General features: G+C 37.4%; 1 protein-coding gene across 9 annotated transcripts in view; it reads left to right on the top strand.

Annotated features, from left to right (window-relative positions):
- Window positions 1-25,825, top strand: part of TRIP12 (thyroid hormone receptor interactor 12) — a 79,002-nt gene that overhangs the window by 33,125 nt on the left and 20,052 nt on the right. For 5 of the 9 annotated variants that reach the window (XM_054835695.1, XM_054835692.1, XM_054835694.1 and 2 more), the window contains exons 3-23: window positions 2,824-2,949; window positions 3,921-4,720; window positions 12,152-12,257; window positions 13,467-13,603; window positions 14,571-14,654; window positions 16,054-16,149; window positions 17,141-17,289; window positions 17,629-17,664; window positions 17,750-17,845; window positions 18,256-18,348; window positions 18,496-18,657; window positions 20,235-20,303; window positions 20,423-20,588; window positions 20,851-20,968; window positions 21,102-21,258; window positions 21,573-21,726; window positions 22,276-22,504; window positions 23,229-23,347; window positions 23,980-24,187; window positions 25,290-25,390; window positions 25,518-25,692. In XM_054835695.1, the coding sequence (XP_054691670.1) occupies window positions 2,824-2,949; window positions 3,921-4,720; window positions 12,152-12,257; window positions 13,467-13,603; window positions 14,571-14,654; window positions 16,054-16,149; window positions 17,141-17,289; window positions 17,629-17,664; window positions 17,750-17,845; window positions 18,256-18,348; window positions 18,496-18,657; window positions 20,235-20,303; window positions 20,423-20,588; window positions 20,851-20,968; window positions 21,102-21,258; window positions 21,573-21,726; window positions 22,276-22,504; window positions 23,229-23,347; window positions 23,980-24,187; window positions 25,290-25,390; window positions 25,518-25,692 (3,381 nt within the window). The remainder of the gene's footprint in view (window positions 1-2,823; window positions 2,950-3,920; window positions 4,721-12,151; window positions 12,258-13,466; window positions 13,604-14,570; window positions 14,655-16,053; window positions 16,150-17,140; window positions 17,290-17,628; window positions 17,665-17,749; window positions 17,846-18,255; window positions 18,349-18,495; window positions 18,658-20,234; window positions 20,304-20,422; window positions 20,589-20,850; window positions 20,969-21,101; window positions 21,259-21,572; window positions 21,727-22,275; window positions 22,505-23,228; window positions 23,348-23,979; window positions 24,188-25,289; window positions 25,391-25,517; window positions 25,693-25,825) is intronic. The other 4 variants (XM_054835698.1, XM_054835697.1, XM_054835696.1 and 1 more) reach the window with 3 other exon arrangements.

The following is a 25,825-nucleotide window of genomic DNA, read 5'->3' as shown; positions in this document are numbered from 1 at the left end:
GCTGCCTATGTACCTTTCATAGCACTTAGTTCTCCAAGCGTTACTCTTTTTGTTTCTAGCTCATCAGACTCTTGTAACTACCTTTGTATGTAAGTTAACTTTTAACAAGACTGTAAGCAAGCTGTCACAACCTTAATATAAATTGGGACAAAGATACTTGTTAGTTGGTGTATGGTTAAAGATCTTTTAACTTAATCATGCAGTCTCTCCAAATTGTCAGTCTGCTTGTCATCATGTAAATCTTAGAGAAGGAGAGTTAATTTCACGCTCCTTTTAACTGACATGCTACTGCATGTACAGTTGCTATTGTGTACCTTCTCTTTGCAACACATGCAAGGTGAATGATTAAACTCAAAGAATGAGAAGTGAGAGCACAGTGAGTCTTTAAAAATAAAATTTAAAAAAATTCTCATCAGTTTTGACTCCCCATTTGTTATGTTTCTAGTGTAACCTTTCTGCTCTAGCTGAGTATTATTTCTGCTGATAGTTTGATGGATAAAGAGAACAAAGCACATGCAAATAGTCTGCACTATACAGTATTCACAATCCCCAGGATATGGTTGTAGCTTTATTGAGCCACATAAATTGGACATTGTATGAAGTGATGTTTGTAAAACTTGTAAGAACCTGAGGGGTTTAAAGGTGGAAGGGAGAAAGCTTGGAACAAGTGGAAACACTTCAGTGCATAATTTAAGTATTGGATGTTTTGATGTATTGTTTTAGCCATATTTTACTTGAAAAGATCTTCAATTATTTGTGTTCTGTGAATACTTAAAACATAAAGTTGAATCCAGTTCTAATTAAAGCAAAACAAAAATCTTTAGGGGAAAACAACCTTTTAAAATATACTTCAGAATAAATGAACCTTGATCACTTAGCTTACATAAAAAAATGAGATTCCCGCCAAGTGTAAATTACGTGATAACTTCTGTTACTCCCATAATAAAAACATTTCAAGGGGAAAATTGAACGTCATGCCTTAATCTTTTGTTGGGAAAAGGAAAATCCAAATGCTCGGTATTAGGTGAGACATTTCCAAGTTTACCTTGATGGAGTTTGCCATTGTGAGTTAAAGATCTAACTGTTTTATTTCACTTGCTTTTGCTAATAAAAATTATTTCTTCTAGTATTGCAAACAAAAACAAATTACTGGAGTATGGAGAAGATGCTGTTAATTTAATCTTTTCAGGCTTATGCTCTTAGAAAGATGAGCCACAGACAATGTTTTGAATATGTGCTGTCTAGCTGCATTCATCAGTTTGAGTAACTGACTAAACGAGAATACTTAGAGGAAGGAAAGTTATTGAGAAAAATAGTCATATTACTGAAGCTTTAACATTTCAACTCTGTAACCACATGGTAATTTGCTTATTGCTTAGGTGATTAGACTTGGTACTTTTTTCCTACTAAGGTTTATGTTTAAGTTCATGTTGAAATCCTTCAAGGATGGGGAAACTTTTCTGGTCAGTAGCGGGCTTAACTCTGACTTTGCTACTAGATTTCTGGCATTTGGTTGGAAGAAGCTATTTGAAAGCTCATGGAACTCTTCTGCCTCTTCTGCTTACTCTTTTGGCCTAAACTTTTTGATGTTTGGGGTCATGGGTTTGAGCAGGACACTTAAATCTGTATTTCTCCCCTTCCCCCATAATTCAGAGATGTTTGCATAGCTTAACTCAAAGGACTCAATAGCCTAGGTTAATAGCATATAATCAGCAGTTCTTTAACTTTGGAACATTGCTTCTTCCAGCACTAATACTAGGGTAGTTTGAGGTTTCATACAGGTTAGTGGTGCTTCGAGTTTCTGTATAAGTAGGATATGAGCAGTAGAGTTTCCCTGGTGACAGCTGAGTCAAGTGTGTGTTTTATCCAGGGAAGTACAAGCGAGATGTCCCTTGCCTTAGCAATTATTTATGCTGCGCTGTTTTAAGTGCTCATGAGCTTTCATTTCTGAGTCTTGTGGATGGTAATTCCCATTGGTTTTGAAAATAGATGTGGTGTATGTGAGGATGTAGCTTAAGTCTTAAATTTAATCTATGGTATAGTATGATCTTTATCCTCCAGTCAGAGCTCGCACAATAAACCATTTTTTGCATGCAGCTGAAAGCTGCTTGGAAGACCTCCTGTAGCTTATCTATGTGAAACTCATTCCTTCCTCTGACATCACAGGTTTCCTGTCTCATCTGACAGCTTTCATCAGTAGCATATATTTCTTCAGTCATCTTACTTCAGCTGTTACAAAACAGCTCTCAGTCCTCTGAATTGGTGGATCTGCAGCCAGAAAATAACTGGCCGGGTTGAGCTTTCCTACCGAGTGGAACTGGTTGTCTTCCCATTCTGAGCATTTGATTTCCTTAAACTCAAGAGCAGAGACAAGCTTGTGAACACTTGTAACTGGATAAAGTCTTAATGTGTGGAATCTTGAGGTTGATGAGTATATGTCTATTTCTGAGAAGAGGTCTTTTGACAGGTGCTCTAGTCTTGTGCTTTACTGTGCTATCTTAATGTTTAAGTGGATAATTGGGTAATATTGCACACCAGAAAAATTTTAATTTATCTGCACAGCTCAGGTGTGAAGAGATGTTTTATTCATTTAAAATGACTAAATAATTGTGTGCTTTACAAATCACTACCAGTGTAACTTTTGTAACTGCACCAGGTGATTCTTTTGAAATATTGCTTTAATGTTAGGACTTTATATGGAAAGGTTTGAAGCTGTAAATGAATATTTATAAGTGGTCCAAAAATGAATAATAATTCCACCTACAGGTTTATATCTGTATCTTGGAATCCTGATAGCTTTCTGTTTTGACTTTCTGCTGACAGGTCACATTTAGGGCAGGCAAAACATAAGGCACATAGCCCTCCTGAGAGTAGAAAATCTATTTCAAAGACACCCAAAGTGCAGTCTAATACTACTTCTGAGCAGTCCAAGGGACACTTTTCTAAAAGGTAATTGCGCTTCATATTCATATGTTAACCAGTGTTATCTGCGCTTCACAACTGTGTATAATATATCTAGTTATACAGAGTTTTTATAAAATGTATGACTAATAGATTTTAACTAATCTAGGTATTGCATTCAGTGGATATATTTTAGTGTTTCACATTCTGTTTGTGTTTTTGTTTTTCTGATTCACCAACTAAGAGCATTCCATCAGTGATGGGGAGGAAATGATTTCTGCATAACTAGTCCTGGAATACTTGCAAAGTCTTTCTCCCCTTTTCCTGTTTCATGTTGGGGGAAAATTGCCCAAGAAGTTCTGAGCAATGTCCGATATTAATTGAAACATGTAATAATCTAAAGTATACCTGTGTTCAGGGTAATCATCTTGGTCATGCTTTATCTGCTCTTCATATGCTTTTCCTGCATAAACACTGGAACAGTTTTCTATCATGTAGAAGAGAATTTTGCTATTTTTGTATGTGATTCATTACCTCGATTTCAAGATTGAGAAACTATCCTTTCATTAAGAGCCTTCCTTGTGCTATAATCCAGTTATGACTAGTTATGCATTACTGAACACTCCTTACTCTCTTGTGGAACTTACGTTCTCAAACATTCAGATAATAGTTTCATGGCTTGAATTTTTTTCTTTTTAATCAGTTCGACATATCTATCTAAAAAAATAATCAGATATTAAAATCTATCCAAGTTACCTCATATCTTTTTTTAAAAGAAAAGGCAGTGTACTGTTATTTTGCAATTTATTTTAGTTTTCATGCTGGCAAAGACTTACAATATGAGTGTTTTCATACAAGCATGGTTTTTTTTTCTTGTTTCAATGTAAACTTAATCAACAATGTTTCTTACCTGGGGTTTTCTTTATTATTAGAGAATGCTGATGTTTATCTTGCAAAACTATTGCAACTGTGAGGTTTCTTGAGTTCAACACTAACGCTGTTCCTGCTTACTTCTACAGAGGCTGTAGTTCATCTGCTGTTTTAATACCACAACAAGAAGATCCAGAGAGAGTCAATACTTCAGAAAAGCAAAAAACGGGGCAAGTGCCTAAGAGAGACAATTCTCGAGGAGTTAAACGCAGTGCTAGTCCAGATTACAGGAGGACCAATTCTCCTAGCTCTGCTAAAAAACCCAAAGCACTTCAACACACTGAAACTTCCTTGGAAACTAACAAGCCACATTCTAAATCTAAGAGAAGACACTTAGACCAAGAACAGCCGAAGTCTACACAATTGCCATCAACAAGCAAGGCTCACACCAGAAAGGGTGGAGCTGCTGGTAGCTCCCGAAGTCAGAAAAGGAAAAGGACAGAGAATCTGTCTTGTATAAAGAGTGGTTCAGCAGTTGAATCAACTGGCGCTGAAGAGAAGTCAGCAAAACTCTCCAAGCTGGCTTCAAAATCGGTGACCTCAGCCAAAGCTGGGTGTAGCACCATCACTGATTCTTCTTCTTCAGCTTCCACATCCTCCTCCTCTTCTGCTGTTGCCTCTGCTTCTTCTACTGTTCCTCAGGGTGCTAGAGTGAAGCAGGGAAAGGACCAGAATAAGGCTAGACGTTCCCGTTCTGCATCCAGCCCCAGTCCGAGAAGGAGTAGCAGGGACAAAGAACAGAGTAAAACAGGTGGCTCTTCAAAGTTTGACTGGGCTGCTCGATTCAGCCCAAAAGTCAGTCTACCTAAAACAAAACTGTCTCTACCAGGCTCTTCCAAGTCAGAGACATCAAAACCTGGACCTTCAGGACTACAGGCTAAGCTAGCAAGTAAGTTCTTTTGTGGAAGAACAAGCATGAATCTTTTAAAATTGTCTTCTAAACAAATACTTCTGTTTTTTTATTCCAGGCTTCTTGGGATATTCTTTAAAGAAATTAACTGTTAGTGTGTTGTGCTGAGTTTTAAGTAAAGCTATGCTTGAAGCTATTTACAGCTAAAGCAAATGATTTAAGTACAGTCAGTGTTCTATAAGTTTAAGTTCTATCTTGCAAATCAATTTTAAAAGTAAAATATATGCCAGATAGTTGGATGTTGTGATGGGGACATCAGTTATAAAACTCTCTTGATTATATTCTTCCTGTCAGATTTTTTTCTCGTTTTCTTAAGCTTTCTGTCCTGAAGTGGGAATAAATGCTGGAAAACAAGTGATAATATGTGATTTCTTGTTTCAAGCCCACTTTACTATTTTTTCCTTACTGTAAGAATCTCTGATGTTACTGTAAGAACAGTACCTAGTGCCTGGTTCGTTAGTTATTTTCTTTTAAATTGTTCTTACAAAATACATCCTCTGGTGTTGAATTTGAATAGCAGGTACTGTTCTTGGACACGCTTGCTAGTGTGGAGATATGCTTGCACAAAATTCTTTTGAAATGCATTATACTGCCTTTGTGTACTGTATGATTTACTTTATAGCATGTATTCTGTAAAACTTGATTTAAGAAGTTTGATTCCTAAGCTTGCTTACTGTTGTTCCTTTACCTAGACGTGATCACAAGTAGCCTGTCTGAACTGGGGCGTGTCTATAGTTAACACTAATGCAGGAAATATGTGAAATAAACAAGAGCAACCTGATGTCTTCCTGTGTAATCAAAATAGATTTAATTGACCTAACAGGCTTGTTTTGGATAACTTGCATGACTGGAGTATTGATTCTGGACTGACCTAACCTAATTAAGGAAGGGTGGCATTGGGGAAGGGGAGAGGAGTTACTGTCTTTATAGCAAGGTTTTATTTACCTGCTCCATGGTTCAAGACTTACTGGGTGATGAATTCCAGAGTAAAAATTCTGAATTTGTATAGGATGGAGTGAGGGAGAAGTGAGTAGGTATTGGGCAAGAATGGGACTGACCAACAAGTTCATAGCTAAGTCTGTCCTTGTTACAGGCAACTCTTTAGCAATGGAGAAAAGCAGCAGGGAGGAGGAAGAATTTACCTCCAACAAGTGAATAACGAGAAGGTGAAGGCAGAGAGTAATTTGTGACAAGTTACAAAACTTCAGCAAGGAGTGAGAAGGGGAAGGATGGGATAACACAATATAAGGGGTGTGTGTTTGGGTAGCTTGATAAACAGCATTGAGAATATGAGCCTAGACTGTCTCCACAAAGAACATACTGAGAAAGCAAGCTTGACTGGCTTTAGTTCCTCTATGACCTGAAAATCATCTTTTGCCAAAAGATAAACTCAAGTTGAACTAAGATATTCAAGTATGTCACAAAACCAAGTTGGTATGGACTGTAAAGGTGTGCATATAAGTATAAAAAGTTACTGATAAGGGGCATGAAGCATGGTGAGATACATTTCTAGACTCAGTAGAGGTTAAAGTTACTTTCTCTAGATGGTGTCCCAATTCGGGGTGGAGGGAAGTACTAACAGGTGATATTAGGAAGTCTAAAATGTCTTTATTTTAGTGTAGATTACAGCAAAACTTATTCTGATGGTTATTACATTGAATACCAATGATCAGAGTAAACATTTATACTGAATATCACCAGGAGTAAGAACTCAACCTAAATAGAAGTGTTAAACTTTGATAGCTTCAAATAGTCTCAGCCTTTCAAGTAGCTGATTAGAGCTCTTTGACAACAGATTGAAGTGATTTTGGAATCAATAGTAACTATTGTTAGCTTAGCCCCTTTTAAAAAAGAGAAAATAAGGAAGCTGTATGACAGACAAGTTAACTCAAAATATTGGGACAAATTTGAAATAATTTAACAAAATATGCATTTTGGATAATACTGAGAAGTGTCAAGAAAATACTAAGAAAATAAACCTCCAGGGTAGATTTTTAAGGAAGAATGGGTAAGTTTAAATTTAATTTTTTCTGTAGCAAGCTAAGCTATCCTATAGAGGATAAGGGAACAGAAGTAGGTGACTTTTTCACACAAATATTAACACCCATAAAGCTTTCTAAAGCAGTAAGGCAAACAGTGATCTAGATTAAATTATTGACGTGTACACCGCTTTGCCTGGAAACATGTCCTTAGAAGTCATAGTAATTCTGTGTAGAAAGTGAAAGCTAAAACTCAGCAGGCTTGTATAGGGGTATAATATGAAATGGATGTTTGAAGAAGCTTGAAATAGGGTGTATAGAACTAATGGGAGATAAAATACAAACATGCAAATATAACTGTAAGGAGCTGCAAAATCTTCAGGAAAAAATGGAGTGGAGTGGTTCTAGGAAGAAGTGTGAGGAGAGGGAAGATTATTCTCCCTAAAGTATGGTCAGTCATGTCTATGTAAATGCAACGCTGGTCACTCCTGGGTATTGCAGTTCAAGAAGTACAAGAATAATTATTAGTAGTTACAGTCTTTGAAGGAAAAACTAGAATAGCTGAGCTGTCTTACCCTATGAAGAGAAGAATGAGGAGAGACAGAGTTGCTGTCTTTGCAGAAGCTTTTCACATACTGGAGGGCAGTACTCTTTAGGTTTCTCATCCAGTCCTCACTGGATAATTAGTAGGTGTTAAATGCATCCAGGGTCACTTTCCCAGTCCAGCTACACAGCAGTCTGTGTAACTGAGGAGTGACATCACTGAATAACAGGTATAGAAATAAAAACAGGTTAAAGTCTTTCACCTCTATTTTTGTAGCTAAATATTTCTTGATGGGGAGAAAAAGCAAGTTTCTTGTTTTGCTCTCTTGATTTGACTATTTTCACATCCCTTTCAAGCCCTATGTTTTGTAGGGGCTTTTTTAATGTTGTGAATTGGGTCATCTCACTGATTATTAGGGAAACCTGTACTCCTCTCTGTGTAGTGTCTTGTGGCCCTTAAGTAGGAAGAAGCTGGCAGTGATGGCTGTGACAGTGCTGAGAGCAGGGTAACTTAGGGTATTTGTCCCTGACTGAGGAGCCTCTACCTAATAATTTAAGATTTGGGAGTCTGGAGAGGTTATTGGGATATATTGAAAAGCCACATGAAGGTGAACATGGAGCACAAATAGTGTATAACCCCAGGCTTCAAGGGGTTTGGCAGAGATGAGGGAGAAAAGAATCTGAAAATAGCTCTGGATTAGTTTATTTGGGATTGTGGGTGACAGTGCTGTCTGTGTGATGGTTGTTAGAGCCTTAGAGTTGTGGACTTGGGATTGAGGAAATGACTGGCTTGGAGATACTTGATTTAATTGTGATGATGGGCTGTGTGGGGCTGTAGGCAAGAGCTGGGGATGTTTGGGCTGGTACTGAGGGGAGTAGTGGAGTATTAGAATGATAGGAGGTTGTCTTGCCTTCCTCTGCCATGGCTATTTTTACCCTTTCTTTATTGTGTGAAGAGAACAGCCCAACACAAGAGCCAATCTGAAGTCTAAACTTCCAATCCCAACAAGTAAATATCTACTGATAATCTTTCTGAACTGCAAATAAAGGGCATTCCAGGTTATGGACTGTGAAAGTTTGACTAACTTTGTTTTGGCAACACTCTCATACTTAAAATAAGTGAATGTAGTACAGCTGCATTCAGAACTTGTTTCTTTCATGGAGCAAAAAATGCCTTTTAAAAAAAAAAAAAAGTTGACCAGTAAACACACTTAAGTGTGAAGATGTTCTTAAAATTAAGATTTTTTTTTTTCTCCCCCCCCCCCCCCCGATATCTGTTAGACTGCACTGTTTCAGGTTTAGCCTGTTTGGGTATATTTTCCTTCTGAGTCATTAACCCGAGTGTTTGGCATGCAAATAGGATGATGTCAGGGCATAAGCAATATATGTTTGCCATAAGGAAACCTATGCTTCTGCTTTAATTATGAAATTTACACCTGAAGGTTTTGCAGTTGCTGAATATGAACTGCTTAAACCTAATTTTCTCTTGGTTTATTGAAACTCCATCTCTGTTTGTAACTTTTACTAGCTCTTTGAAACAGATCTCTTGATAGCTCTGTATATTACAGGAATAGTGCTGAATAAACAACTTCTGGAGATGAACATCAAACCAATTCCCCTGAAAGTGCTTGCTGTCTGTCTCTGGCAGTATGACTGGTGCTTTCCCTCTTCAAGCAGTCACAGGGCATCTCTAGTAGCATTTCTCTGAATGCTGGTTGTGCCCTGTTTACCAGTGAAGGCTTGGGGCTGTTAGCCTCCTGCATCTCCTATAGACACAGGACTAACTCTCAGTCGGGAGGCCACGCTGGCAGTGTAGTAAGGGAGAGATATCAAATTTTGATGACAACGCAAGTGAAAGGAAGAAGGTTCAGTCCTATGCTGAAGACATTAGCAGCCCTGGGCTTATGGTATTGGGAAGACTCAAAGGATTTGTAAAAGATGCAGGTGGTAAGATTGACTTAAGAAGCCTTCTTAAACAATGAACTTTAAAGGCAGAGAGTGGCATTGAACAGCAGGAAGAAGCTCTGAGAAGTCTGTCTTTGTTTCCTTTTTAGCCTTTGAAATTAATAGAGGGAGGTGGAACCTTATATGTGCCCTGGTAGATACGTCAGAGGTAGAGAACTAAAGACTTGGGAAAAGAGAAACATGCAAAAAGATCTGACAAGTAGAACATTCTTCCTGAGCAGCAGGAGAAAATGAGCTCAACTCTTCTGGGTGCTCAGGCTGTGATGTATTCTGCAGCTCATCCACCAAGCGGTAACTGGGTAACACTTTACATTCTCTAAAACTCTCTTACTGAGGTAATTCAGTTTAAAGAGATGGCTCAGCTGATTTAGTGCCTCTTATGAAAAAGGACAACCCATTTGACGGCTTCATTGCCCTACCGCTTAATGGTCTGTGTGCTCATCTGACCAGTGTTAAGCAAGCTCAGCTCACCAAACTGTCAGAATACTAACGGAAGGAGAAAGTGTATCAGGTGTGCACTTTGTGCATCTTGGGATTGGTTTGGGGACAGTAAGACGTGACTCAGTGTACCATACTGTTAAACAACAGTAGGCTGTTAAGCTAGCTCTGCTGTTTTGTGAAACCTTTGCCCTTAGCAGAAATCCTATTTTGATACACATTAAGTCAATCTTACTTCATTTACAGTGGATGTATGGTGTCTCATCCATAGCCTATTGCTAAGCTGATATAAAGTTAGCTAATATTTAGGTCTGACTACTTGAAAATGAGTACCCACAGATTTTAAGTAGTAAGTGGCATGCTCACATAAAGAATTAAAATGTATTTGTATACTCTTCCAGTGAACTCTACTGTAACAGGGTCATTAACTTATTCTTCTAAATGTAAAGCAATGTATCTCACTTAAAATTTCACCATACTGTTATAGGTACAAAGTAGCCTACTTTTCCATAAATATAATATGAACTCAGAGAGGTAAACATTTTATCTGTGGAATAATACAGTGCTATAGCTAGTGCCAGTTAAAGTATGCATTTTCTATTGTAAAATATAACCAGCTAAGAGGGGAGTTTCCTATGTGTGCACTTCCAGTACTTGAGAAGCATAGATACTATGGTGTAGGATCTTGCTACAACTGTTTCAAACTTTGTCTTGTATTTCTGCTTTATAACACTCCTTCCTCACCCTCTCCTCCTATGAGTGTCTTACCACGTGTAAATAAGGTTGGATTCATCACGTATTTCTGTTGTACCAACTTCAACTTAAATTTTTGGTTTGAAAGCATACATAGTAAAAACGCCACTGCTTTTCTGAATATTTGAAAATATACATATTTTGTTCTATATGTACGGACCATCTGAAAACTCAAGTAGCTGGCCTGCTTCATTCATTTCAGTGCTTGGTGGCTATTAAATATAGAACCTCATTGTTTTCTTAAGGTTGTCAGATTTCTTGTGTTAGTAAGCCAGGTGTTTGGTAAATACACAAATATCCAGTTAACCTGCATCTGCATGGAACTTAACTGCACACAGCATTGTGTTCCTGAGTCAGCATAGTATAGTGTTTGAGAGGACAGACTATTGACCAGGTCAGTAATAACTTTTCAGATCACTTTCCCTCTTCTGTTAAATATCCAGTTAGAAGCTGCATAGTTATCATTTCATCCCTCAGTACCACAACTCAGCATACCAGGAGTGTTTTAGGATTAAGGAAATAGACAGGAGCCAGTTTCACAGGTACTGTGCTCAAAAACGTTGCACATCTAAATACGTCTTATTTCTGCTTTATTGCCAGAAGAGGGAGCAGTGATCTAACTTTCTCATCTCTTCAAAATTATTTACATTTATTCTAGTACTAGTATGTCTAAATGTTATGTCTATGTTATGGGGCTCTCTTATTTTATTGTAGAGGCAGGGAGGGGGGACTGAAATGTAAAGCTGGCCTGATAAGGACTTTAATTATCAGCTTTCTGGCTTGGAAGCTCTTACAGGATATTTCAGCCTGATAGTAAGCTTGCTCATCATCTGAGAACGTTGTATTGCATGGTGTTTTTTGTATTTAAGATTTTACTTGGTTCTGTGGTGGGATGTGTCATCAGAGCAATGGCTTCATAACCTAGAGCAAATTAATATCAGTTGGGTCAGTCTTCTACAGTGCAAATACTCCTAAATTAAAAACTTGAGAACTCTTTTTCCAAAACTGTGAAGATATGCTTGGTTACTTGCCTCAAGAAAGACTTTACGACAGTGATAGGGGTTGAAAAGATGTAGTTGAAATAGGAACACAAATAATACATGTGACAGATCTCAACACTGGCAGTGCTTGACTCCTAGAGGGGAGCATGGCTTTGATTTAAGGCAGTTATTATTAAGCCATACTAATGTGAATAAAACTGACTGAAAATTGTGATTCAGCTAGTGAGAAGATTAAGTTTATACTGCACAGATTTAGTCAGAGGTGGGGGAAAACACATGAAACCACCACTGTGCCTGCTTTTCCCCCCCCGCCCCTTAATTTCTTTTTCTCCCTTTATCTAAAGGTAAAGAATCTTCTTTTGTTTTAAATGTTTTGAACATCAACATGTTGGACTAATAAACTTGTATCCCATAATGTGATATCTGTTTAGCATGAGTGACTTAAGCTCTTCTATAGCTGTAGTGTGTAGGTTAGGAAAAGGTGTCAAGGTAACAACTTTGAGTCAGTATTGCGTAACCCAAAATAATGAGTAAAATTAAGTATCTAAACCTTTATTTCAGTGGTGTAGCAGTTCAGTGCAAGTTGACTAAAAGCTGATGTGAGCTTATTGTGGTTCTTATGTAGAAGCTGTTCTACATAGAAGTTTCTTGTACACGGAAGTTTCAATTCTTTGTAGAACTGCTATGTATTTAAAGATTCATTTACTCTTCATTCTTTACATATTACATAGGTCTAAGAAAATCTACAAAGAAGCGCAGTGAATCACCACCTGCTGAGCTCCCCAGTTTGCGGCGGAGCACACGGCAAAAGACCACGGGCTCCTGTGCTAGCACCAGGTAAAACCTTAAGATAATGAAACATGATTACTGCAGTAGGTTGTTAACATCATTTTCATGCATGAAAACTGACCTTGTCTATCTCTTACTTTGCTATTGTAGAAGTAGCTGTAGCTTTTCAGGCCTGCTGGGTTACTCTGTACACCAGTGTCATGGATAGCACGTAGAGTTTGTCACATCAGACCTTCAATAAGTCCCTCAGCTGTGGGCACTGGAAGAAAAGAAACACACAAAGCCAATATCACAAATTTAAGTAACCCTTTCCTTTGGGAGGTGTTGTTTAAAAAGATACTGAACACAAGGAGTGAGTGCTAAACTACTGTCCATCAAGAATAATAAAATAGATGACTAATTTGAAAAAGAGACTTCATGGTACCACACAGGAGCATATCGAAGTACTTAGTATACTTTCTGATGCAGGGGAAATTAGTCCTGAGGTGGTAATTTTAAACATCTGGTAGGAGAGAGTAAATGTGTCCTGTGATGCAAAAAAATTTTGTAGTTGCATATATTGTGAAGCTAGACTTATGAGGCCTTAACAAGCTTTATTTTGTTTTCTTACACGTAAACTACATTTTGTAGTTCCAGCACAACTACTTTTCCCTCTTCCATGCCATAAAAAAAGGCTTCTGAAGTCTGATTGTGTTGACAAGCGTGTATTTGAATTTGACTGTTTACTTTGTAGGCATATATACTTGTAGTTGTGATGACAGTTTTTTAAAAAAGCAAATTTAAAAAGGCTTGTGCTCTCAAACTTGTTCTGGCACTGAAACCAAGTTGAACATCAGAGTTCTGTTTGTGTTGTCAGTAGTTACTCTGTCATAGAACTTCTCAAATGTGTATGTGATTCGTATCTAACAGTCACTTTAATCTTGCTCATTTTTACAATTATATTTTACAATTATATTACAATTACAATAAATTACAATTACAATATATTACAATTATATATACCCTTGTCTTGAAGGGTATAATATAAGGACCTAGCTGTAATGCATTAGTGTAAACAAATCGCTGCCATGATGTGGGGCAAGGACAGTAGAAAGTTGGATAATTTTGTGAAGACTGGTTCTTATGCAAATCTGTTAGTTTGCCCAACTTTGTGGGGGTGATCTACATAAATGTTACATGGTTTTGAGTAGTCTCACATTAATAAATCTCTTGTTTTAGTTCATAAGGTTTGAAACTTTTTGGTTTTTGAATCTTTAGTCGGCGAGGCTCTGGCCTGGGCAAAAGAGGAGCAGCTGAAGCTCGCCGACAGGAGAAGATGGCTGATCCTGACAACAACCAGGATGGAGTTAACTCTTCAGCTGCACGTACGGATGAGACTCCCCAGGGAGCTGCAGGTAAGAAGAAATTCCAACTGAAGCATTTTTAGTGTAGTTGCTGATATAAACTTCTGTGCACTTAATAATTAAATGGATTAAGTTCTGGGGAGAATTCTTTTAAGCTGGTACAGCTGGTAAATAATTTTGGAAGGTTTTTGAGTGAGAGGGGACCTTTACTTTTGAATCTGATCTCTTGGATATCTGGTATATGTTTCAGTTATGCTTTTTTTTGTAGTCTCCAAACTGTCCATTAAAGTAAACTTTAGTTTTCAGGCATCTACCTTTTTTTTTTTTTTTAAATAAAAAAAGTAACTTCAGCTGATGCTACATAAATTACCGTACTGCCAGCTGGAGAGACACCGAACTCTTCAGAATATAGAAGGCATGCATTTACCTGTAAAAGCTTTTTTGTAACTACTCATAAATATTCTATGAGTTTTTTGTTGAAATAACAAGCGTGTCTGTACTGGAGAAATTTGTAACCAAGTTAAATATTCTTACTTGCATAGTCCTCCTAAATGGTACTTCATTTTATCATCTGGACCTAATCAGTAGTAAGTTCAAAGGAGCTTTCCAGCAATTATGCTGTACTGTAGAAAATCTCAAAAGTTCTTTGCTTAAAGCTAGCTACATCAGTACAGAAAGTCAAAATTAACAGAAACTAAGTGCAGCATAACACTGAATTAAGAAAAGCATAAATTTACTAAGAATACAGGTAAATCTGTCAAAGGTAATTTGCTGATCTAGCTGTAATTTTTTTGTCATTATCTTGTGTCGATATAGCCTCTCTCTACAGGTCTAATACTTTCCAAAAGCTGAATACTGGTCTATTTAAAATGACAGTTGTACAGAAGTATGATGGTGGCAGTGTTAAAAGCAGAGCACTCTTCTGATGGTTGACACTTGCCTTAATAGTGGAATTGATGGGAATTTGGTAGCTTTAAAGGCACTGTAACTTGCATTAATCTCTATTTTATTTCTTTAGCTTCTAGTTCTGTTGCTGGGGCTGTAGGTATGACAACCTCTGGAGAAAGTGAGTCAGATGATTCTGAGATGGGAAGACTACAAGGTATAAAAGTTGTTATTAATTTACCTTTTCTTGTTTGTTTGCAGCCTATAAATAGCCATACCTACCCAAATTCTGTATTATATGTAGTGGGAAGGCTGTATTTTGTTTCTCTGTCTGTGAATGTGTTTTGCTTACAGTAGTTCTGAAGTATGTAGTTACAAGCTTTAATTCACTAAAGATGCAAGAATTTGGAAGTAATGTCTGGAGGGAGTGGCACGGTGTCCTTATTTACATGGTGTATAATACACTAGTATTGATGATTTTTCAGGAGGAGGTGGGCAGAGAGAATTGAGAACTCAGTCCTGTTAAGCGTGTAAGCTCAAATGTGAAAAGAAGTCTTTGCAAGAAATGTTTTCAATTGTCAGGCCAGGTTAGGCCTACTGTTACTCTGCCTGCTTTGGGATAACGTTTTTTGTGCTTGTCACTGATACCCATGTTGCTGTAAGCTTTGACCAAACAAAATATAAATGTTCTTAAAATGCTTGCTTTTGTGCTTGGGCTAAAGGATTTAGGTGTCTCAAAACTTGAGAGTATAGACAGGTATAAACTCATTTTGCATGCCCTGCAACTGTTTTAATGATTTTGCTGCTACATTGCAAGGAGTTCTGAGATCATGATCTCCCTTGCAAATGACAGGTTTCAGTTAATCTGGATATTTAATGAGGAAATGAGTGCTGTGTCACTACCAGTTCACTTGCTTAAAATCCTCAGTAAGTATAGGCATGCATTAGGAATATTGAGCTAAATTGGTTTTTACTATTGTTATTGTAATGATCAGCAATAGTCCTGCTTGCTATAATAAAAATCAGAATCACCCACTTAGTCTAGCTTAAGTAACACTACTGAAAAGTGTTTAAAAACAAAACCAAAAACCCCCTAATAGCTAGCAGAGTTCTTCCTTCCCCTGCTCATCAGCAAATAAAGCTGTGAACCTTTTTTCAGTGTCCCTTTTTCAGATTAGTAGTGCATTCCGTTCCTGAAAATGTGAAGATAAGATTAACCTATTTTATGTAGTTTGAGTTCAGATTTGAAATTAGTCTGGTATATCTGCTATTCTAGATCTAGACTTAAAGACCAGACTTCTGTGAAATGTGTAACTCTGGAAACTCAGTGGGTGACTTCTTAAAGGGCCTTAGTGCTCTGATGCATACAAAAAATGAGTTACTTGTTCCCTAAAGGTCATCTTTTTGGTGTGCGCCTTTTTTTTTTTTTTTTTTTTTTTTTTTTTTTTTTTTTTTTTTTTTAGAAATTGAGGTAGCTGCAGTCATCTAATCCTAACTCTTCTTTCTCAAAGTATCAAAATTCTAGTAGTCTTCAATTATAGCATCATGGAATTTAAGCTTTTAAAAAATATTTGTAGAAGCTTTGACAATGGCTGTTATCCTCTGTTTGCTTTTAGCTCTATTAGAGGCTAGGGGTCTTCCTCCTCACCTGTTTGGCCCTCTTGGTCCTCGGATGTCGCAGCTCTTCCACAGGACAATTGGAAGTGGAGCTAGTAAGCAAAGTTTGTCTAATTTGACTTAATTCTTTCCACTTCCAGACTAGTAGAATTCAGCCACTAGTAAATTCTAATATCTGTATTAGCTTCATAGTTTAATATATTACTTGTTGGACACTTGTATGTCATGATAGTGCTAGACCACTGGTCAACATATTAATTTGCTTGCCTTCCTATAAGGCAGAGAAATTTGCTTTAGCCATATTTCTTTTCTTTTCTTTTTTGGGGCATCTTAATGTTCCCTTCTAGGTGGGGAAGGGAGGGTTCTCGCCTTTTCACCCCTTCCTTATCTTTTTCTTTTGCATGATGGGCTGCTTAACAAAAGATCTCTCCTACCCCCTTTGGTTTTTTTGCTAGCTTTAAACAAGTGCTTAAGCTAGCTTTAAAACTACTAGTAGATGTCAGTTCTAAGGTATGTTGTTTATAGTTTCAAAAGTGTCTTAGGTTTCAGACAGAAATCATTTCCTTCAGGCAGTGTGTCAGCAGGAGTATGGGTCCTTAGTCTTGTTCCACCATGTCTGCATTGTGCAGCTAGATAAGAGGCATACCTTCCAGCCCAAGTCTGTTTGGCTTCCTAGGATAGCCAAAGGCAGCCTGTTACACTGCCTGCCAAGAAGAGGATGGGGTCTCACGGGTACTCCGTGTGCTGTATTATCCAGGGGGTGTGTTGAAAAGTCCTTTGCTTTATAAAGGTGGAGTGTTGTGGGTTCTGGCACCTGCTGTAGGTTGGCAAGATGGCTATGGTGAGCAGTGTGGTGGACTCCCTGTGCTGACCAGTCTGCACTGGAAAGACAGCCAAGAGTGAGATTTTTGCCTCCCTTTCCTATCCCCCCCCTCTTTATGACAGGGAAAGGAAGTGAAACTACAAATACAGAGGAAAACAAACTATCTCTGGTCCTCCACTCTGGCAGAAGTATAGCTTAACAGTTCCCTTGAACACTTATGTCTTCTAATATCTTTTTTCCTAACCTCTTTTTTGGATATCTAGGTTCTAAAGCCCAACAGCTTTTACAAGGTCTCCAAGCCACTGATGAAAGTCAGCAGCTACAGGCAGTGATTGAGATGTGCCAGCTGTTGGTCATGGGAAATGAAGAAACATTAGGAGGATTTCCAGTCAAGAGTGTTGTACCAGCTTTGGTAAAGATTAAACATCATATATGTCTATTGGAGGATATAATATTTCACTCAATATCTTGCTTAAGTACTATTAATTTATACTGTATATTCTTAATTATATATATGTATGTGTATCTCTATATATCTCATTATTTAGTTTTAAGGGCATGTTTAGCTAAGTTTTCATAGTCCTATTAATTCTTTAATAGCTCAAGAATAGGTAGTGGCTTTTTTGAAACTTTTTTACCAAAATTCAAAGTCCTGAGTCAAAAGCTACGATACTAATTTGTGCCCTTTATTTATGTTGATATCTAGATACTTTTCATTGAACTAACAATACTTTTTTTTTTAAAAAAACAGATAACACTGCTGCAGATGGAGCACAACTTTGATATTGTAAGTGATTTGTAATATTTAAGATTTTTTTAAATTAGAAAATGTATCATCTGAACTTAAACCCAAATATATATATATTTAATAGATGAACCATGCATGTCGGGCCTTAACATATATGATGGAAGCACTTCCCAGATCATCTGCTGTAGTGGTAGATGCAATTCCTGTCTTCTTGGAAAAGGTAAAATGAAATTAAAACAGTGTTAAACTAATCTGAGGGGATTTTATCTTTTGTTTTAACTTTAGGATATACCATTAAGATCGTACCTTATAAGATAATACATAATGCACGAGAAGCTTTTAAAAACAGGTTTACTCTTTGTTCACACCCTTACTGAAAAGCATTATCTGATTCACTGAGAAATTTTTGTCTGATTGGTGTTACAAAGATACTGCGTAATTATACATACTGGTAACTCGCGAAGTAGCTATTTATCTAGCCTTAAATTGACAAGCCTGATTACAGTTAGCAGTGCAGCTGCATTAGTAATGTGTCTTGGTACAGGCTAACTGTCCAAATGTTAATAAAGACTATTATTTTTACAAACTGGTTTAGAAGTTTAATCTACAAGCTTTCTTGTTTTCTTGTAGCTGCAAGTTATTCAGTGCATTGATGTGGCAGAGCAGGCGCTTACAGCCCTGGAGATGTTATCACGCAGGCATAGTAAAGCCATTCTGCAGGCAGTAAGTAAAAAAAAAAAAAAAAAAAAAAAGCACTTCTACCTGCACCAATTCTACATCTTGGTGATCTTCTGTGAAGATGAAATAAGAAAAAAGCTTATGTGACTTTAGCAGTACTGAGAGTGAAAATGTTTGTTTATTTTATTATAGGGTGGGTTGGCAGACTGTTTGCTGTACCTGGAATTCTTCAGTATAAATGCACAGAGGAATGCACTAGCTATTGCTGCCAACTGCTGCCAGAGTATAACACCTGATGAGTTTCACTTTGTGGCAGACTCTTTGCCACTGCTTACACAAAGGTTAACCCATCAGGTAAGAAGCTGTTATAAAATGGAAAGTTTTAATTTTGACCTGAATGTAGTATAAAGTTGCCTTCAGGTATCTAGTTCTTTACTTTGTATTATTTGCCTTTGCAATATGATAATTGCTTTAAAGTTTCTGTACTGTCAAGTTGTGATATTCTGATGTGTGTATGGACCTTTTGTTTCTTGTAAACATGCTGTAAGGATTCATGACACCTCTTAATTTTGTAAAATGAGACAAGTTAAGTTAAAAGCAAGAATAATAATGGGTTTGTAGTCCTTCTTGCCCATCAGTAAGAGGAAATCCAGTAGCATTACTGGTCTTTTTTCTTAACAAATGAGTTGCAAGATTCTCTCCCACTTCAAGCTCTGAAAAGCTTCAATTTCAATTTTTTGTGGGTTTTTTCTGATTTGATGTTTTGGGAGGGCTTACAACTTCTTAAAAAGAAAGTTCCTCCTCTTGCACGATAGTTTGAAGTCATGGGGCTCCTAAGATCTGTCTATCTGCAGTGCTGCTATGCTTATAAATGAGCACTTACGGTGACTGTTGCACCAGATGATTTGAACATACTGCTTTGCTGGCAGATCCCTGTTAAAAAAGGTGAAAAAGGAAAAATTATTTGGTTCCTTAAATGCAACTAAATAAAAGCTTCCAGGTAATGTTTTGTGTGTTGTTGGCAAAATTAAGAATAGCACAAGATCTTCTTGCTGAGAGACTACTTGAATCTTTGAGGCAGCTTCACAGAAGTCAAATGTCAGCTTTAGATGGTGCTTTGGAAACATGAAGCACCATTCTCGGCAATAGTGGGGACAAGTGCTGACTCCTGCTCTCTGAAGAGAAGCTACAGCCCACAAAAGTAGGATTTCAAGAAATTTTGAAGTGGAATTTTTCTGGCAAAAAAAAAAATCTTGAGTTAGCTCTTGACTGAGTAGTTGAGGTTGAAAGGCACCTCTCAGTTACCTAGTCCTAACCCCCTGCTTAAGCAAGGTCAATGAGAACAGATTGCCTGGGACCATGTGCAGCTGATATTTTTTTTTTTTTTTTTTTTTTTAATAATTCCAAGGAGACTTAGCTTCTCCGGGCAACCTCTTTCAGTGTTTAACCACCCTTACAGTAAAAGGTTTTTTTATTATGTTCAGATGAAATTTGAGTGTTTCAATTAACTTTTAACTAGAACTATTTTTAAAACTATCTTGATGTCTTTGGATTTGTTGTTTTGGCTGCACTGCACGATATAAAGAGCAGGCTTCATGTAGTCTGTAGAAAAGTAACTGTCACTCCTGCTTATTATTTGTATCTCCTGTTGCTCTGGCTTTGTAGCTCTCTTCCCTTTTGTTTCCTCCTTGTAGAGTCCAAAAAGAATATTATAGACTCATTTATTAATCTCTAAAGGTATTTGTGTTACAAGTGTGAGGTGTTTCCCAGGGAATATGCCATATCAGGAGGTCAGTTTAGACTGTGTCGATAAATCTAAAATTCAGAGCTGTAATATTCTGTAAAATTTTGGAGAATGCCTCAAAACGACGGGATAATCTAATGCAAGTTAAAATATTTTAATTCAAACAAATACTTAACTTTTAAAATAGGACAAAAAGTCTGTTGAAAGCACGTGTCTCTGTTTCGCACGGCTAGTGGACAACTTCCAGCATGAGGAGGTAAGGGCGTGGGTTTTTTGGGTGTGGATTTTTGCTTCCTTCTTCCCTCCCTGTTTCTCCAAAGGGCTTACCTTTCAAAGTCAGACTAACGTTTTCAATTTTGCTGTTCCCTCCTGAAGAACTTGCTCCAGCAGGTTGCTTCCAAGGACTTGTTAACAAATATCCAGCAACTCTTGGTAGTGACGCCTCCTATCCTGAGCTCAGGAATGTTCATCATGGTGGTGCGCATGTTTTCCTTAATGTGCTCCAATTGTCCTACGCTTGCAGTCCAACTTATGAAGCAAAGTGAGTTCTTGCTCTTTCATATTCTGGGGAACCTATTTAAGTTAATGCCTACAGTCAATATGGAACTCTGTGTACTTGATTATACAAATATTGTGTTCTCTTATTTTTCTCTCACTTACTATGCTTCCCCGTGGAAACAAAGTTTAGTCTTACTGTCTACTGTCTGCCTGCTTAGGGCAATGACTATCTCTTCTTTGTAGCGTCTAACACAGAATGGAGTCTATATTCTGATACAGGTAATCTCATAAATAATTTTGTATAGATATTGCAGAAACACTTCACTTCCTCCTTTGTGGAGCCTCAAATGGGAGTTGTCAAGAACAAATTGACCTTGTTCCACGAAGTCCTCAAGAACTCTATGAGCTTACTTCTCTTATCTGGTAAGTTAGGCAACCCTAGGGTTTGCATTTGGGTTAAAATCTGTAACTTCTCTAAAATGAAAGCAAACAGTTTTCAGCTTAGATGGACTTCATTTTATACTTCCAGTAAAATACTGTTTAATGTTCTTTACAGTGAACTGATGCCTTGCCTGCCAAAAGAAGGAATCTTTGCCGTTGATACTATGCTAAAGAAAGGAAATGCGCAAAATACAGATGGTGCAATATGGCAGTGGCGAGATGACAGGGGTCTCTGGCATCCCTATAACAGGATTGATAGTCGAATAATAGAGGTAGGAATTCCACATACTTGTGTGGTGATATTTTTTAAATAGGTGTGCGGTTGTATAGGGAATTAAGTGCTTTTTTATGATTTTGAAAATATCAGCCTTGTTCTTTCTGAATAAGAAACACATGAGTTTCCTCAAACCTCCTGCTGTGTAATATTGCACTATTTTGGTATTCAGTAATGGGTGAACTGCTTAATCGCTGTTCCTGTATTTCTGTCAATCATTGTTTTTTCTACTGTGTTGCCCCTCTCATCGCCTTTCATATAGCTTCCTGATTGTTAGAGATTTCTTAACTTTAAACTCTTCCTTGTTTTTAGGCAGCTCATCAGGTTGGTGAGGATGAGATAAGTCTGTCTACGCTTGGGCGTGTCTACACTATTGATTTTAACTCTATGCAGCAAATAAATGAGGATACTGGAACAGCACGTGCCATTCAGCGAAAACCAAACCCTTTAGCCAATACAAACACTAGTAAGTGCAGCTTAGGAGACACGTGGTGTTTCTAGCTATGGCTAATGTATGCTGGGTTATACACCAGTCTGCTAGTTAGCTAATATATTTCTTGTGATTTCTGTGGAATGTCAAACTATTCTGATTTATGTGAATGAAGACAGCTTTACAACAAAACTTAATCTCTTGAATTGTATTCTTTTTAACATATAAACTCTTTTCCTGGGAACTGCAAATGCATTAAAATGGGGGGGAATCTGGGGGTGTTCCTGGCTTGGGATTTTCTGAAACAGTTTTGTTCATACAGCTCTTTAATTTAATGAAGACTGTGTGAGGATTTCTTACTATTGTACAGAAATATATAAGAACAGTGAAGAAAGATTTGACTCCTTGAAAGAGGAAGATTTGTTCCTATATTCTTGCCATCAGTTTGACTTCTGGTTCCCAAATTTTATCTTAGTTTAGATCTGGAATTGAAAATCAACTCAGTTTTAAGAAAAAAAAAAAAAGTAATCATCAGGGCAGAGGTGCAATGAACTATGCAGTGATTTGTTCCACAATTTCTTACAGGTGGACATTCAGAATTGAAGAAGGATGATGCTCGAGCACAACTAATGAAAGAGGACCCAGAACTGGCAAAATCCTTTATCAAAACATTGTTTGGTGTTCTTTATGAAGTATATAGTTCTTCAGCTGGACCTGCTGTTAGACACAAGTGCCTTAGAGCAATTCTTAGGATAATTTATTTTGCTGATGCCGAACTTTTGAAGGATGTCCTGAAAAACCATGCTGTTTCAAGGTGAGTTTGTTAAACGTTGTGAATGAAACTAATTTTAAGCTTACAACTCAAACTTGTGATTACTTTTTTGAATCATCTTTTTCAGGGGGAAATTGTACTTTTAAATTCTTAATGTATTTGTTTTTTCCAAACCCTGAGGCTGCCAGCTCTTCAGGAATTTTTTGCAGTAGGTGCCAACTCTAGGTGTTCTTAATAGAAACTTAGATTATCTGTGTGTACTTGTAACTTGTAATGTCTAATGTTACCACTTACTGTTTTCCTGATTTCTAAAACTTACCTATAAACTTTGCTGAAAGCAAGATGACTTTTGAGGTAATACAATGTGAACAATAACAGACTCTCATAATGTTCGACTGGTAAGTCTATTCATGAAACCTCTCCTACTTGATAGGAGGACATGTTAGGGCTCTAGATAAAAGGATGTAATTAGAAAATAAAACTGACTAGTTTTTCAAAGGCAATACAAAGTTCCACAGCACTGTGTTCTTTAAAGGAAGAAAACTCTCTCTTTTCCTTTATGCACATGTTAACTTGGTAAAAGTGATTTAGGTGGGAAGAGGACTTCCTTAGTCCTCTTATTTATAGCTTTTACAAAAGCACAATGAAATTTGTTGGCTTTCAGTCTCTAGTACTATGTATGCAAGATGAACTGGCTTGATTTTATTATATTTTTTAAGCAACAAAACCCAAGAAAAACCTAATTCTAATAAATTATCTGTTTTAGTCATATTGCCTCCATGCTGTCGAGTCAAGACCTTAAGATAGTAGTTGGAGCCCTGCAGATGGCAGAGATTTTAATGCAAAAGTTACCTGACATTTTTAGTGTTTACTTCAGAAGAGAAGGTAAATCTTGTTTGCCCCCTTTTTTTTTTTTTTGTTCTTCCCCCTCTGCACCTCCTTACTTAGTGTTTTAAAAGCACGTGTGTGTGGAGAATCCATATCCTTTACCCCAGTCCATCCCCCCCGAAGCTATAAAAAGTTAATATTGTTCTTGAATAATAAAACTATTGTCATAACTGGGTAGGAACTGACCAAGGCTCTGGAGGAGACAAGCTTATTTTTTCTGAGTCAGAAACAAGTTTGTACAGGCTTGCTAGACACTAGTGAATGTGTATTTAGGCTGAAGATGGCTTGCTGAAATTACATGGGTAGCCTTACAGGACAAAACTGATGAATCTTTGGCAGAAATTCTTTGTTACAATCTACTGGGGATTGGGGGGCTCCTTTAGCTACTCTTCATGCTGCTGTAAATTTTTTTTTTTTTTAAACTATGTAGTTTAACTTTTTCAAGAAAGGGGTTGAACTGCTTTTAAAACAGAATTGATGGGTGGGGTGAGCCAATGCTACCATAGCCAAAACAGAGGTTCTTATAACAGATTTCTCCCTTCTTCAAACACCTTGTCCCCACCCCTCCTCCCAAAAAAATCCCCACAGTCAAACCAACCCACCAAACAAAGGTTTCTTCTTTTTCAAAGGGGTGATGCACCAAGTGAAAAACTTAGCAGAGTCTGAGGCTTTGCTAACAAGCCCACCAAAAGTATGCACTAATGGATCAGGAACACTGGGTGCCACTACAACAATAAATACTGGAACAGCCACTGCTGCCAGTAATGCAGCTGCCGATTTGGGCTCTCCCAGCTTACAGCACAGCCGTGAGGATTCTTTGGATCTGAGCCCACAGGGGTAAGTGCACTATTTGTTGTGAACAAACAATCTGTGGGACTTTTGTGGTGTCTTTTTGGGGTTTGTGGGGGTTTTTTGTGTTGGGTTTTTTTTTATTTAAAGTCTTGACTGACATGGGTTGTTACAGTGTCACCTGCATTTTGCTGTGATATTTTTCTCTAAGGAACTAAAATAGAGTGGTGTTGAAGTTATCAATGGGTAGTTTAGATTAATTTTAAATGAAATTTTTAAAAAAAAAATAGAAAAAGACCAGTGATCTGCTAGTTACAATGTAATGATATAAAACAATCCATGCTGTTTGGGAAGAGGCAGGAGAATGCCAAGGGCAGCAGCTGTAGTCTCGCGTGACTCTTGAGGACAGAGTGATTCTTTCAGAGAAATTATAGCTATGGTGCATGGTTCCTTTCTGCTGGAGACTGGAGGAAAAAGAAGTCATCCTTAAGTTATTTTGTTGGAATGCAACTCTCTTAAACACTTGGAGAATTAATATCACTTGTAGGAATAAATTATTTTAGTGTTACACAGCTTGCTTATATTTTAAAGGTGAAATGTTTTTCTTAATGTATTGGCATAATAAGGAAACTCACCTTAAACCAGAATTGAAATATGTGAACTTGGAAAGTGTAGGGCTTGGTGAGTAGAAACTTCAGAAATGATTGAAAATGTGTTTTCTGGGCTTTAATAGGGGAGGCAGGTCAAATACCCAGTGTCTTTTGGTGTTCACTAGAGATTTGCGGATTTTTTTTTCCTTTAAAAGTGTATTCAAATAAATGAATAACCAGATGGTTACATAAATAAAACCATGAAAATTGAGAAACCTTTATTTGGTGGCACTTCTGGCTGTATTTGGCTGCCCATAGTGGAAAGGTGACAGCAAGCAAAACCACTTCTTTCTGGATAGTCACTTTGTCCTTCTAATTGAAAAAGACTTGAGGCCCCTTCTCCCAGAACTCATTCTTCCCTTATGCCCTCCTTGTTGTGGGATGGAACCTTTTTTTAATTTTTGATGAAATAGCTGGCAGAGGTATCTTAAATTGAGGGATGGGTATGCGTGTAAATATGGTGGATGGAAACATTCTACTTTATTTTTAAATTTGGACAGACGACTGAGTGATGTTCTAAAGAGAAAAAGACTGCCAAAACGAGGGCCGAGGAGACCAAAATACTCTCCTCCAAGAGATGATGACAAAGTAGACAATCAAGGTAAATAATTCTTAATATGATACTCTCTTCCCTTTTAAATTTAAAAGGAGATAAGCTTATAGGCTGTCACAAGTGCTAGCTGTAATAAACCTATTGATTCTCTTAATTTTGTCTTTGCTTTCTCCAGCTAAAAGCCCCACAACTACTCAATCTCCTAAATCTTCCTTCTTGGCAAGTTTAAATCCTAAAACATGGGGAAGATTAAGCACACAGTCCAACAGTAATAATATTGAACCAGCACGAACAGCAGGAGTAAGTGGTCTTGCAAGGGCTGCTTCCAAGGATACCATTTCCAATAACAGGTACACACATAAAAGTCAAAATGCTTCTGCTATGAGGTGTAGCTACTTTCTTATAATAAGCCATCAAGTGATTAAGTAGCACCTATCAAAGAAGTTTGAGCTTAAGCACTGTTAAAATAACTCTGGAAGAAGA

Source organism: Grus americana, chromosome 9, assembly GCF_028858705.1.
Source record: "Grus americana isolate bGruAme1 chromosome 9, bGruAme1.mat, whole genome shotgun sequence".
In the NCBI taxonomy this organism is placed as follows: domain Eukaryota; kingdom Metazoa; phylum Chordata; class Aves; order Gruiformes; family Gruidae; genus Grus; species Grus americana.
This window is presented reverse-complemented; position numbering and strand designations above follow the sequence as displayed.